Below are 13,873 nucleotides of genomic sequence, written 5' to 3' on the forward strand. Positions count from 1 at the left end.
CCCACATCGTGTGTGATGGGGACACCAGGGACAGCAGTGAGGCCACCAGCCCAGCCCCAGGTAGCAGCCACCAGGACAGACACACCTCACAAATGGTTTTGTCCGTGCTTGCTGCCCTCTAACTGCTGCCATGAGATCCCCATGGGGCCTCACGCTTCCTACCACTGCCCCACAGCTCTCACCCACAGCGCTGTCCCCATGACTGCAGCACCCAGGAGTGTGTCAGCACTCACAGTGCTGTGCGTGGTCCTGGGGACGCTGCTGTGCCCGGCCCTGGCCGCCCTGGCTGTTCTGGCACACCGCACATGGGCCCAGTGCCAAGGTGGGCAGCACTCTGGGGGTTCCACAATGCGGGGCAGAACCTTGGAGACACTGGGGACACCGGTGCCATGCATGCTGCCTTGCAGAACCCAGCAAGGATGCTGCCTCTGAGGTTGTGTATGAGGAGCTGGACTACAGCCTGATGCCTGATTACCAGGAAGTGCCCAGCCACACAGGTGGGAGCAGGAGGGTCATCAGTGCCTGGGGCTGTCCCCATCTACTGTCATATCCCCAACACATCTCTTCCCCTCCAGGCTCTCTTTCCCAGGGCTCAGGGAGAAAACTGTCAGATCACAGTGGGGATGGTGTAAGGGAGAGCGACCTCCAGGTGTCCCCAGGTAGGGGCACAGGAGGCATTGGGTAACCTTCTGAGGAGATGTAGCCAAATAACTTTGATGTGGAGGTGAGGGCATGAAGCCCCTCCTGGCTGTGTCCTCACCAATGTCCTCTCTGTGTCTGTCACAGACCACCCTGCCCAGTGCCAGCACAGTCCCTCACATGGCTACGATGATGCTATGGCTGTGCCGGAGGTGTCCCCCTCTCTCCACTCCAAGGATGTTCCGACACAGCCCCTTGAGGACACAGGATATGACGACGTTGGTGTCAGCACCCTGGGCACATCGCTGTGAGCAGACTATAGGGACATGGCTGGAACAGGAACCTCTGTCCCCAGGAAGGGTCAGCCCTGGCCTTGGCAGCATCACCTCTCCCTGCCTGATGCACAGAACAGCAGCAAACTGCTCCATTCTCCTTCCTGCAGCTGGGATACAACAGCTAATCAGCTTTTTAAAAATAATTTTCTATAACTCTTTCCTAATGAGTATCTCTTCTTTATTAAAACCCCAAGACTATGTGGAAATCACTTCCAGCCTTGGGTCCTGTACCTGAGTCTGTCAGCCATTCCATGGGGACATGGGGCAAAACTAAATTACGGATATATCCCCATTAGCTCTGGACATGGGTGAAACAATAGGAAGGTTGGGAGATCTCACAGGTGTGAATTGAGATGGCTCCCATAGCTGCTGTGCTGCAATGTATCGAGAATAACAAGTGCATGTCCCCCCACGCACACAGATGTAGGCATGCTGGTGAAGCTTTTCTCCTCCATGTGATTGAGGAGACAGTGGGCAGAGGTGCTGTATTGGAGCTTGCTCTCACCCACACGAAGGTTCAGGTGGGGAATGAAGAGCTCAAGAGCAGCATTGGCCACAGCGTCAATGAACTATGAAGTTCAGCATCCTTATGGCAGTGATGAGGGCATGCAGCAAGCTCACATCCCTGGGCTTCAGGACAGTAGAGGTTGGCCGTCACAGGGAAATTCTTGCTTGTGATAAGGCCCTGAAAAGGCCCTGGTTAATATCCAAGGATCACCTTCTCCCAGCTCAGAAGCAACACATCATGATCCAAAGAAAGTTTGGCAAAAACACTGGGAGGCCTGCACGGGTTAATAAGGAGCTCCTGGCCTAACTCTAACACAAACTGGAACCTACAGAGATAGAATGGGCAACATTTGAGGGAAGCATGCAGCTAGCATGAAGGGATACCCAAAATCATTGATGAAATGACTAAAATGAACTCAATAGACCTTTACCTGGCACAGTTCAATGGACATTTTGAAGTAATGGCCCACAGCCTACAAATAGTAATATCTCAGTGTATCAAAGGACAGGAAGGTTGGTGGTGATTGATGACGATATTTTCTCAAGTGTAAAACCCACGCATGATGCAGATGGTGTAGACGTACGGGTGGATATTCTGCTGGTTTTTGCTGGGATAGCACTAGCTTTCTTCCACGTAAAAGACACTGCAGCCCAGGAAGTTGCCTGTCCCCAGAAGTGCTGTGCTGCCCCAGTGCCAGCAGAGAGCAGTGGCAGCACAGCAAAGCACCGCGCCTGGCGGTGGGGATGCCCCAGCGCCTCCCGGTCAGCGCGATGTCTGATTTCATGGCTCCATGTCATACCTGGTGGTTTACACAGTGTTCTGGGCTTCTCATCCCGCTCAGATGTGACCGTAAAATCACGCTGCCCACAACTCTGTTGGGAAGCTGTCTCGGCAGGTCTTTGTCTCCAGCCTCCTGATTCAGATGTTCAATGCCCAGTTGCCCAGGGATTCCTCTGCTGACCTGAAGCCCCCCAAGGACGGCAGCCCCAGGTCAGCAGGCCAGGAGTGGTGATCTTTTTCCTCTGCTCCACATTGATGAGGCCACACCTAGAGTGCCGAGTCAACTCTGGACTCTCTGGTATGAGAGAGGTGGACATCCTGGAGAGAGTCCAACCAAGTATCGTGAATATGATGGACTAGAGCCTGTCTCCTATGAGGAAAGGCTGAGGAATCTGAGACTGTTCATCCTGAGGAGATATTCTTTGTTCTATAGAATAAGGCAGCTGATGGGAAGGCATAGAGTGACAGAGACAGGCTCTTCTTGCTGGTGAGGGACAAGGTGCTCTCATTGGCCCCTTTGGCTGTTCACCACACCACACATTGCAGCCCCATTCTCTACCAGAACTATCCTGGGAAGAGGAACTAACCAGCAGAAATAGGAGAAATGAACCTGTCAATAAGGAAAGAGTCATAGTTATTTCAGCAGCTTTTATAGCAGAAACAACTTTACCTGTTTATTACCCAAAGCATACAGCTATGACACAGTTCCACACAGAAGGTGTCCTTCCCAACCTGGAACACTGAGGGGAATACAGGGATGGGATACAGGAAGCTGTAAGGGACAATGGGAAGTGCTGAAGTCTCCCCTAAAGCCACCAGAGCCTTGTGGGGCATGGTAGAGCCAGGGTGAAGGGAGGGAGGGACTGAAGGGAGATTCACATGGTGGCATTATGTGGATGCCAGCGGAGTGCTGAGTAAGAGAGTTCTCCCTGTCCCATTCCCAGCAGAGCAGCTTTCACACTAAGAGGGAGCTTTTGCTGTAGAGAGGCAGTGAGCTTTCCTGCCCCTCACCCAGTCATCTCTGCCTCACTCAGCTATTTCTCATGTTCACCAGCTTTCACTTCTCCTTTCCCTTCTCTTAATTCAGCCGTGAGAGGAGGAACCACCCACCAGCCGCACGCCCTCCTCTTCATTTCCCCAGCCACCTCTTCACCACTGGGACGTCCAGAGTTCTTCAGCCATGGTCTGGGTGCTGAGGGTGGTCCTCCTCACCCAGGCACTGGCTATGGCAGTGGCAGAGGTTGAGCGGCCCCAGGAGCCGCTGTCCTCTGTGGGGTTTCAGGACTGTAAGAAGGCCCTGAAGCTCCCAACCCTGGAAGTCCTCCCCGGGGGGGGCTGGGACAACCTCAGGAATTTAGATATGGGCAGAGTCATAGATCTGAGCTACTCGCTGTGTAAGACCACTGAAGATGGGTCCTACATCATCCCAGATGACATCTTCACCATTCCTCGCAAGCAGAGCAACCTGGACATCAACTCTGAGATCATCGAGTCCTGGAAGGATTACAAAAGTGTCACCTCTGCCTCCATCAACCTGGAGCTGTCCCTCTTCTCTGCAATCAATGGCAAATTCTCTTATGACTTCCACCAGGCCAAGACCCACCAAGTGCAGGACAAGGCGGTCACCACTCGCGTACAGGTCAGGAACCTGGTTTACACTGCCAAAATTGACCCAGGAGCAAGCCTGGACAAGGGCTTCAAGAAGCAGCTGTTGACCATTGCCAGCCACCTGGAGAACAACCAGACTCGAATGGCTGATTTTCTGTCTGAGGTGCTGGTGCTCAACTATGGCACCCACACCATCACATCTGTGGATGCTGGAGCCAGCTTGGTCCAGGAAGATCAGATCAAGGCCACCTTCCTGAAGGACAGCTGGGCCATGCGGAGCTCCATCACCGCCTCAGCCGCTGTAGCCTTCCACAGCATAGTCAACGTGAAAACTGAGGAGTCTCAAGGCACCAGCTCTGCCTTCACCAAGCAGTACGTAGAGAACCGCACCAACTCCAGAGTAGAGAGCATCGGTGGGACCCCCTTTTACCCAGGCATCACCCTTAAGACCTGGCAGGAGGGGATTAGCAACCAGCTGGTGGCCATTGACCGCTCGGGACTGCCTCTGTACTTCTTCATCAGCCCCAGCACCCTGCCAGAGCTGCCCAGCCCCACAGTGAAGAAGCTGGCCAAGCGGGTGGAGATGGCCATCCGCCGCTACTACACTTTCAACACCTACCCTGGCTGCACTGATGCCACCTCACCCAACTTCAACTTCTATGCCAATGCTGACGATGGCTCCTGCATGGGGACTATGACCAACTTCACCTTTGGGGGAGTCTTCCAGGAGTGCACCGGGCTGGCCGGCCCCGACACCAATGAACTGTGCCGGGCGCTAGAGCAGAAAAACCCCCTCACCGGGGCTTTCTCCTGTCCCACCTCGTACAGCCCTGTGCTGCTGGGCATGCAGGAGCGGGAGGAAGGCCACAGCCACCTGGAGTGCCACAACAAGTGCACCCTGGGCATCTTCTGCCACCGTGTCTGCAGGGACGTCTTCTGGCTCTCCCGGGTACAATTCAGAGCTTATTGGTGTGTCGCAAGTGGCCTGGTGTCCCCAGACTCAGGCTACCTCTTTGGGGGGCTCTTCAGCAGCCGCAGCGTCAACCCCCTCACAGGTGCCCAGTCCTGCCCCTCACGGTATTTCTTGCTGAAGCTCTTCGATGACCTCAGGTTGTGTGTGAGCCAGGATTACGAGGGAGGCAGTCGGTACGCGGTGCCCTTCGGGGGCTTCTTCAGCTGCCAGACAGGGAACCCCTTAGGGGGTCAGCACCAGGGTACCGCCGAGGACCCTTACACCAAGCGCTGCCCCACAGGCTTCAGCCAGCATTTGGCACTGATCAGCGACAGCTGCCAGGTAGAGTACTGTGTCCAGGCTGGCGTCTTCACGGCGGGCTCGCTGCCGCCGGCACGCCTGCCACCCTTCACCCGACCCCCTGCCAACCTGCCAGCCATCGACACCGTGCTGGTGAGCAATGGGGATGGGGAGAGCGCCTGGGTGCGGGATGGGACGGGCCGTGCGTGGCGGCTGGCACAGCCTATTGAGATCCAGCAGGCAGCAGAGATGGTGAGGGGCCGGGCGCTGACAGGGGGCGAGGTGGCTGGCGTGGCTGCAGCAGTGGTGGTGGGGCTTGTCACCACCCTGGCAATGGTCTGCTACGGTCGCTGGAGGTACAGGAGAAGGGGGTACGTGGCTATGAGCGAAGGGGCCACACCCGTGGAGAGGCCAGGGGACAGCACCGCAGTAAACATGGGTGAGGGGCACCAGCAAGAGTCAGCGGGGCTCACGGAATAAGTATCGTTCAGCTGCTTGTGCTCCTAACCTAGGCAAAGCCCCTGGCCCACTCCTTTCCCAAAGCACAGCTGTGCAGTGCCAGCAGCCCCTGCACCTCACCCCATTCCCACGACAGGTTCACCTCTCTGCAGCTCCAGCTACCCCGCAGGGCTCCACCACCCTTCCCCCTTCTATAGGCCGCCTGATTGACCTCCAAGGCCACCACCTGAGTCCATCCCACCACCAGGACCCACCACATCTCTTTGCCAGCCCTTGCTCTTTCCCAACCAGCCCAACCAGCTTTGCTGCTTGAGAGATAAGCAGTCCCCATACCCCATTACAGGCCATGCCCACTCTCTCCTCCTCCCCATTCCCAGAAAAGGGGATCCAGTGCCCTTCAAAAAGCTGCTGAGGTTGTTGAGGTGCCCAAGAGAACCTCAAAGAGCAAGGGGAAGCCATGCAAACCCCCCTTCCTGACTCACCGGATAGACTCAAGTCCATTGCAGAGATACACAGCCTGTAAAAGCATTGGCTCAGGGACCAACTCCTTGGAGAACACCCTGCTCCCCCCCCATTTCCTCCAACTACTGCACACACCCAGCACCCATTTCCACCCGCAGGAACAGGAGGGCGACCCACGCCTCCATGTATATCTATCGTGATAGATATACACACACATGCAGAGAGGCACGGATCACTTTTATTTCAGCCAGCAAATAATTGCATAGGCAACACAGCATTAAAAAAATAATAATAAAAAAAGGAATGTTGTTAAAAAGCTGTGTCACATTAGTCATCAACCTGGCACCCTGGAGGTGGGGGCCCTCTCCCTCCCCCGGATCACATGAGGGTTTTGCATAGCTCCAGCTCAGGTTTTTCTGCAGCAGGGCAGCCTCAGGTGCAGCCATGCTGAAATCACGATGCTGTTCCCCTGCTACAGAGCTGCCCAGATGGGGATTTCCTAGGGACAGAGGGTTTCTCCCTTGAGGTAGAAGATGACAGCCCATGCTAAGGAAGGGAAGGATGGGGGGGGGGGGATGAGGTGCCTGGCCCTCCCTGTGGGTGCCACTCCCTCGCCTGGTCACACAGACGACGGACAGAAGACAACAGAGAGGCCAGGCCACATAGGGACAGTGAGCACTCCTCCACCATCCGCTTTATTGATGCCCTGGGGTGCAGCCAGCTGGCAGCGATGGAACCCCGCGGACAGGGGAGAGGAGAAACAGTAACGACGACAGAATGATGCACATCAGGACGGATCCCTCCCACACCACCGTCCCCCAGGACGGAGGGTGAACCAACCCCAAAGCAAAACCAGAAAGGGACTAAACAAAAGGGGCTACGAGGACCCAATCCCACAGGGAGCAATGAAGGGGGGACAGGGGGCAGTTTTGGCAGGGCCCCTGCCCTACTCACCAAGTCAGGGTGTCTCACAGAATGGGATCAGGAGGAGGGCATAGAACAGCCTGTGGGGAGGGTGCCCCCCCAGCATCCCCCTGGAGCCACAGGGCCCACTGTTCCCACCCCATGTGGCTCCAAGAGGCCCTGCAAAATCCCTGGGTCTGGTGGGGGCCACCAGATGCCATGCAAACCCCCTCCCCTCCCCTTTCCCCAAGCCACACTTATCCCCCCAGCACATCAACCCCCCCAGCCCAGCCCAAAATCACTGTGCCAATACACTGCCAGGCACCCTCCACCCCGTTGAGACTTCACCAGGGACCGCCGAGCCATGGGACATGGATGGAATCTAGCTGGAAGGTGATGGCTTCCCATCTATCCCTACTTCACAGAGACCCATGGGTGACAGCTCCACTGTGAGGCACTCAGCCCTTCTGGGTCAGTGTCCCCCTCTCCCCACCCCCAGATCCAGAGAACCACCAGGCCTGGCCACAGCACCATGCTCCCCTGGCCACCTCCCAGCCATCACCACCTATATGTACATATATACGACAAACCCCCAAAACACGAGGTATATAAAATTCAACACGGGGACGCCCCCATACAAACAGTTCAAAGAACCCACTACTGGGGGGAGCAGGGGCGGGAGACATGCTTTCCCCCCTCAACACTCAGCTTCCAACCACCTTCCAAGCCCTTCTCAGTACAGGGGCAGCCCAGACAATGGGACCCCACAGGGCATAACAGACATAACCAAGAGGAGAAGGAAGGACAAGGGGGTTTGGTCAAGATGGACCAGAGCCCCCAACCTCTGTGGACAGAGAAGATCAGTCGGGATGTACCAGACAGGACAGACAGACAAAGAGACGGGTGAGGGACGAGGTAGGGCCACAGCCAGAGACCCCACAGCCCAGCTCCCACCCATTGCCCAGCACCAGGATGGGATCCCAGGCCCAGATGGGTATCAGGGGGGACCAAGTCAGGCTGGGACGTGGGTGATTAGGGAAGGGAGGGTCCTGGCTTGCCCTCCCCGGCTCCCACAGAGCCCTGGCAGCAGCACGCAAGATTTGCGTGGGACAACGTACAGCAGCGACTGGCTGCTGGGGACGGCCAGACCAGGGTCACCTTTGTGGCTCGCAGCACCAGCTGGCTCTGCCAGCAGGGAGGGGACAGCCCTAAGACATCCTCCCACATCCCCACTGACCTGGAGCTGCTCCCGCTGCCCTCCCAATGCCCCAGCTGGGTTTCACTGGTGGCTTCTATCCTTGGATACAGCAGTGGGAACCCTTGCCACGGCCTCCCTACCACCAATCTCAGTCCTTCTCCTGTGCCAGACTCTCTTCTGTGATGCCCTGGGCTGCGAGCTCAGCCAGGACGTTGTCCAGGTAGTTGACGTCAGGGTAACCGTGGCCGGTGAGGTTGGAGCCAAACTCCGTCTTGTGGTGGATCTCGTTCCATATCACTGTGTCTGATTCACCTGTAGTGCTGGAGGTCCCGATGGCAAAAATCAAGCGCCGGTCCCAGGCTACAAGCAACAACTTCAGTACCTGGGGAGGGGGAGATGGGGCAGGCAGCAAGGTGGGCACAGGAGCTGCAGGCAGCACCCACTGTGCTCAGCACTTGACCACCCAGGCAAGCCCTCACCAAGGCTGACCAGGGATCCCAGGAGCAGAGTCCCATCCCATGCTGTTTCACACCAACCAAAATAGCAGAGCTCTCTAGCACACCCAGGACAGGCTACAGGGAAGGAAGATCTTCACCTGGATTTGTCTGCCAAAGCCAAGCCTGCTTTTCTCCATGCTCCAAATCCCTGCTCCTGTCCCTCTCCCCCTCACAAGCACGCTTTGCCAGCCTGAGCCCCTCTCACCTTCCTGCCCTTCTCACTGTCGGGCAGGTAGCAGTGCCGTGGGAAGCCACGGGCAGTGAAGCTCTTCCCTGGGTTTGGATGCTCTGGTCCCTACAACATGCAATGGAAGAGAAAAATAAAATACAATTTAGAACTCAAAAGCACACTCTGGGTGCAACACAACACCAAAACTCCATCAGAGACAGAGCTGCTTGCTGCCACATGGAGAGGGCTTAACCACAGAGCAGCTGCGCTCTAACAGCAGCCCTAAAATTACCACCCCCAGCCTTAGGTCACAGATGCAACAGCAGCAGGGCTGTGGGTCCCCATAAGGATGGCTCACCACCAACGCACTCCCCAGGACGCACCTGCACCCCTGGGGGGATGTTGTAGATGATACGGATGGTTTTGCAGTCAGAGTGACCGGGCAGTGCGTGAGGGATGATGTGGTACTCCATCTTCCCTGGGGGCTGCGTCCCCGTCTTCACCCCATAAATGGTTTTGCAGGTTGGGCACTGCAGGCTGCCATCCTGAGAGAGGGAAATAATGAAAGCAGTGCTCCCCAGCACCACCCAGCATGAACACACAGACATCTCCAAAGCACTCAGGAAGCAGGAGGGGACTGGGAGGGCCTGCAAACCAACTGGAAACAAACACCCGAAGTCTCAACTGTTCTTCCTCATCAGCTTCACAAGCCCTACCTCTGTTTTTTTGTTTTGGTTTGGCAGAGAGAGAAACAGATGGCAGAATAACAATCTCTAAGCAACATGGAATGTGTTTTCCCAGGCATGCCAAACTAAACAGCCCTGTGCAGAGGGCTCAGAAGTCCACCTGCAGCTGGAAAAGCAGAAGTGGTGTGTGCATGGACTAAAGGTCACCTCCCCAGCCCTGGGAGGGAAGTGAGGACAGGAACCACAATGGGGAAACAAAACAGCCATACAACCCCAGTTTGTGATTCAGCATTTCCAGCAAAAATCTGCCCTCCACAGACTGTTTTATGGAGACACGTGGTTATGGCATGCACCAGGGCCGCCCCACATCACCAAGCTGGGGGTTCAGGTCCCCAGGGCTGCAGCCTCGCACCTTGTTGCCGTTGTTGTACATGGCCACCAGGCAGTGGAGGTGGAAGATGTGGCCACACTTGGCCAGCTTCCCCACCAGGTCAGGCTTGATGGCTGGCTGGGGGCCCTTGTAGCCGGACGGTGCCGAGAGCCGCTCCATGCAGATGGTGCAGTCCTGCATGGAGAATGGATGGATAGGGCCCTCTGACACGTGCCCAGGGCATGCAGCCCCTCTTCAGAGGAGCAAGGAGGAGAGGCTGCAGATACACAGCAGGGCCCAGGAGCACTGCCACCTCCCACCTTGCGGACAGCCCAAGCTGACCCCACTGCTCGCACCTCATCTGGCGGATGCCGCACCTTCTGAAGGTATTTCTTCAGCACCTCTTCTGGAGCTTTCCCTGAAGGAGAGAGAGTGTCAGCAGGGCTGGGGCGGGTGGGCCTACAGCCAGGATGGTGGGAAGGGCCAGAGGGGGCTCACCCTTCTTGGCCTGTTTCTTGGTGGTCTTGCGGCAGGTGTGGGAGATGCCGGGGATGGACTGGATCTCGCTCTTGCTGACAGGTGGGGGGTGCAGCACCAGCTTGGGGGGCCGTGTCAGGCAGACAGGCAGCCCGGCTGCACTCATCAGGATCCCTGTGATGCCTGAGGGGGGAGGCAAAACAGCGCTAAAGAATGAGGAAGACCCCCACAGACCTCCCTGGTGGGGCCATCCTCACCTGCCAGAGCTGGGTTCACAGGGCTGGAGCCATTGAGGTTCTTCACCGGGACAGTAGGGACCCTGCAGAGAAAGCACAGGACCACATCAGGGCTTGCAGCCCACTCCAGACAGCAGTTTCCCAAGCAACCAAGCAAGCCCTGGCTGGAAGGAGAGAATTCCCCACCCAGCCCTGTGCCCCTCGCCCTGCTGCCGCCTTTTCTCTTGCTCTTTAGAAACTCCGCCTGCGTCTCCAAACCATTCACAGCCTCTTTTTGTCGCTGGGTTGCTGTTTTTTTCCCCCTCCATTCTCCTAGAGCCACTGCATAGCCGCTCCCCCCGCCCTGCGTCAGGGCTCTCTTCCATGGGAAAGTTTCCCGGTGGGTCAGGAGCGCAGAGGGAAGGGGGAGGACAGAGGGAAGGAAAGGGGCCAGGCTGTGACAGGAGGCCGACAGCAGAGCAGACAAAAGGGAGAAATGGCGCATTGAGTGGCCCCCACCCCGCCACAAAAAATGGTCCTCAGAGGGTGGGGAAGAACCCCTTCTTACAGGGCCCTGAATGTCTTTTCTGTGGCAGGGGAAGGGTGGGGGACAGAGAAAGGACTGAAGAAAGAGCAGCCCAGCCTCCTCATTGAGATGCAGGAGGGCATTCTGCGATGCCCGCTCCCTCCCCACGCAGGAACCAGGGGAGAGCAAAGGGCCGGCAGAGCCCTCTGCCCATGAGGAAGAGTTGGGGCTTCCCTCCCCCATGCTAAATGGCTCAGGGATGCGGCCCCCTTTTCTCCCCTCTCGCTCACACACACACAGCAGGACTCACCCCGAGGCAATAAGCACGCGGGACTGGGCGATGGCCAGGCGCTGCAGGTGGCTGCGGTTCAGGGTGCCGAGGCCGGGCCGGGCCGCCTTGCTGCTGCCTGTGCCAGGGGGGCTTGCAGCAGGGCCGGCTGGGCTCAGGGCAGGTGCGCTGGCTGCCTGCCGCCGGACACCCTGTGAGCCCAGAGGCTTCAGCGATCCGCGCGCCGCGGCCATGCCGTCAGGCACCTTGGCACCTGAGGTGGGTGCCGGGGCCTTGGGGGTAACGGGAGGAGCAGGGGGAGCTTTGCGCGGCTGCAGGGTAGCAGCTCCCAGGCCGCCGGCCGACACGGCAGCTTTGACGCTCATCACCAGGAGGCACTGGGGGCAGGCGCAGGCGGGGGCTGGGGGGGCCGCTGCCGCCCCGGGGCTGGCCGGCCAGGGCTGTGACTTGGGCAGGGTGCCCGATACCCAGGGGGGTACACCATGTCGAGGCGGCGGCGGACGCGGCGCTTGCGCTGGGTCTGCCGGTTGATCTGGCCCATAGTGGCGAAGTCGATCACGTAGCAGAAGCCAATGGTGCTGAGGTCCACCCAGGGGTGCTGCTTCTCGTACGCGCGCTGGATGGTGATGCCCACGTCCATGTCGTAGGGAGTCCAGGAGCCGCTGTCATTCTCCCACTCCCACACGACGCCTTTGCCCGGTGCCGAGGACGGGTCATAGTAGCTGCGTCGCACGGGGCGGATGGTGCCTGCGGAGGGGACAGAGATTTCATCAGAACTCAGCACCAGCCAGTGGGCAGGGAGCACCATGGAACTGCCCCGACCGGCCTCGCTGGTGTCGGAATGACAGCTTCCTGACTCAGCCACCGTCCCCACCCTGCCACGGGAGCAGCGTGCCTCAGTTTCCCCAGGCCACCCCGGCACCAGTGTGACGCCAGTCAGCCCCTCACAGCACACCTCAGCCAGGTCCCGCCTGGCACCGCAGCAGAACACGATCGTCCTGCTCTGACCGGCCACGTGTCCCCCTAAAGCCCACAGGAATGTCGGTCCCCCTTAATCCCGACCCCTACCACTACCATCAGCTCCCATGCCAGAACGGGTTCCCCCCGAGCAGGCTGGAGATCAGAGAAGTGGGTCACCGCCCCATCACGCACAGGGGCACCTGGTGGGGGAAAAGCTGCCGGCACAAAGCAGCGCCGGGGCCAGAGGGGAGCGGGGCCTCGCTGCACGCAGTGATTTATCCTAATCCGGCGCGAGCCGAGGAGGGCGGCAGCGACGGCATGCGGCATCTGGCGGCTCCGGCGCTGTGGGAAAGTGGCGTGTCCCCCCCGGCCCGGCGGCCGGCTGGCCTCCCATTCAGCGGGGGAAGAAAGGGGACAATAGCTATTCAGGGCCTGCCAGGGTCGCGACCCCCCCAAATCAGAGCTGTTTAATGACCCAAAATACCGACATCCCCGGCAACCCGGGGAGAGGCAGAACAATTCCCCTTTCAGGCCTCCTCCCTTGGGCAACAATAGCCCTCAGACACATGGCGCTGAATGCTGTCCCCCGGCACCAAAGGTCCCTTGTCCCCGAGCACCCGGGCGGGCCACGGTTCCCACCAGCCCCGGGCTGCTGGGGAAAGCAGCACCACCAGGGGACACCGCCTGGGGACAAGGGACGCTGCCATCCCTTTCTTACGGCCAAGCTGGGGCTGACAGGGGAAGGAAGGGGAACAAACGCCTGTGCCAAGCACAGCCCACACATCAGTGCCCCGCATTTCTTACACCTGCACTCAGCCCTCGGAGATTTCCCAAAACCTGCCCGTGCTCCCCACCTGGTGTCCCCCTGCAGCCCGACCCGTACCCTGCCATGTCCCAGGGCACGATTCGTCCCCACGACACCCCATAGGGCCAGGAGAGCACAGGGAGAGCCTCACACACAGAGGAAGGGTCTACGGGGAACAGAAGAGGTCCGCAGGCCCCGGCCACTAGGGCAAAAGGCTGCTTGTTGCAACAGGGCTCGGGCAGCAGCACGGCCAGCTAGGGGCAGGGAGCACGCAGGCAGCAAAGAGCAGAGCTGTGCAATTCCAGGTCAGGCGATGCGAGGCAAACCCAAGGCTCAGCGTGATGCAACGCGGGGCTCGGCGCGGAGGGCAGGAGCAGGCGGCACGGCACGGCAGCGCAACCGCGGGGCGGGCAGCGGGACGTGGAATAGAACAGGGCGGCACAACGCAACGCGGGACCGGGAAAGGCAGCGCAGAGCAACCCGGCTCCGGCAGCGCGATGCAGCACGGGCCCGGCAGCGCAGCAGCGCGCAGCACAGCGCGATGCGATTCCAGGTCAGGCGGCACCGCGCGACGCAAGGTGGGAACAGGGGCGGCCCCGGGCCGGCCGGGCTCACTCACCGGTGTCCTGGCGGAACTGGTGCATGGACTGCAGGTCGATGATGTAGGGCGCCAGGCGGCTGTCAGCCTGGCCCAGCACCACGCTGCCGCCCGCCCGCGGCCCGGCGCGGGCCACC

General features: G+C 58.9%; 2 protein-coding genes across 2 annotated transcripts; one reads left to right on the plus strand and one right to left on the minus strand.

The window, feature by feature from the left end:
• The first annotated feature begins 3,362 nt into the window (after positions 1–3,362).
• MPEG1 (macrophage expressed 1) lies at positions 3,363–6,359 on the plus strand. Its single transcript, XM_003206351.4, has one exon. The coding sequence runs from the start codon at positions 3,443–3,445 to the stop codon at positions 5,600–5,602; it is 2,160 nt and encodes a 719-aa protein (XP_003206399.1). The 5' UTR covers positions 3,363–3,442; the 3' UTR covers positions 5,603–6,359.
• Positions 6,360–6,695: 336 nt separating this feature from the next.
• On the minus strand, positions 6,696–13,867 carry DTX4 (deltex E3 ubiquitin ligase 4). The gene is given in 10 exon segments (XM_010711185.3): positions 6,696–8,526; positions 8,847–8,936; positions 9,194–9,355; positions 9,909–10,061; positions 10,223–10,284; positions 10,365–10,526; positions 10,601–10,662; positions 11,395–11,846; positions 11,849–12,120; positions 13,758–13,867. Coding segments are annotated over 10 exon segments (1,674 nt in total). The 5' UTR covers positions 13,783–13,867; the 3' UTR covers positions 6,696–8,292.
• Between the last annotated feature and the right edge of the window lie 6 nt (positions 13,868–13,873).

This window comes from Meleagris gallopavo, chromosome 5 (assembly GCF_000146605.3).
Source record: "Meleagris gallopavo isolate NT-WF06-2002-E0010 breed Aviagen turkey brand Nicholas breeding stock chromosome 5, Turkey_5.1, whole genome shotgun sequence".
Lineage (NCBI taxonomy): Eukaryota > Metazoa > Chordata > Aves > Galliformes > Phasianidae > Meleagris > Meleagris gallopavo.

Bases quoted from the DNA above. Each gene is read 5' to 3' on its own strand.
- MPEG1 (XM_003206351.4), top strand. From the start codon at position 3,443: ATGGTCTGGGTGCTGAGGGTGGTCCTCCTCACCCAGGCACTGGCTATG.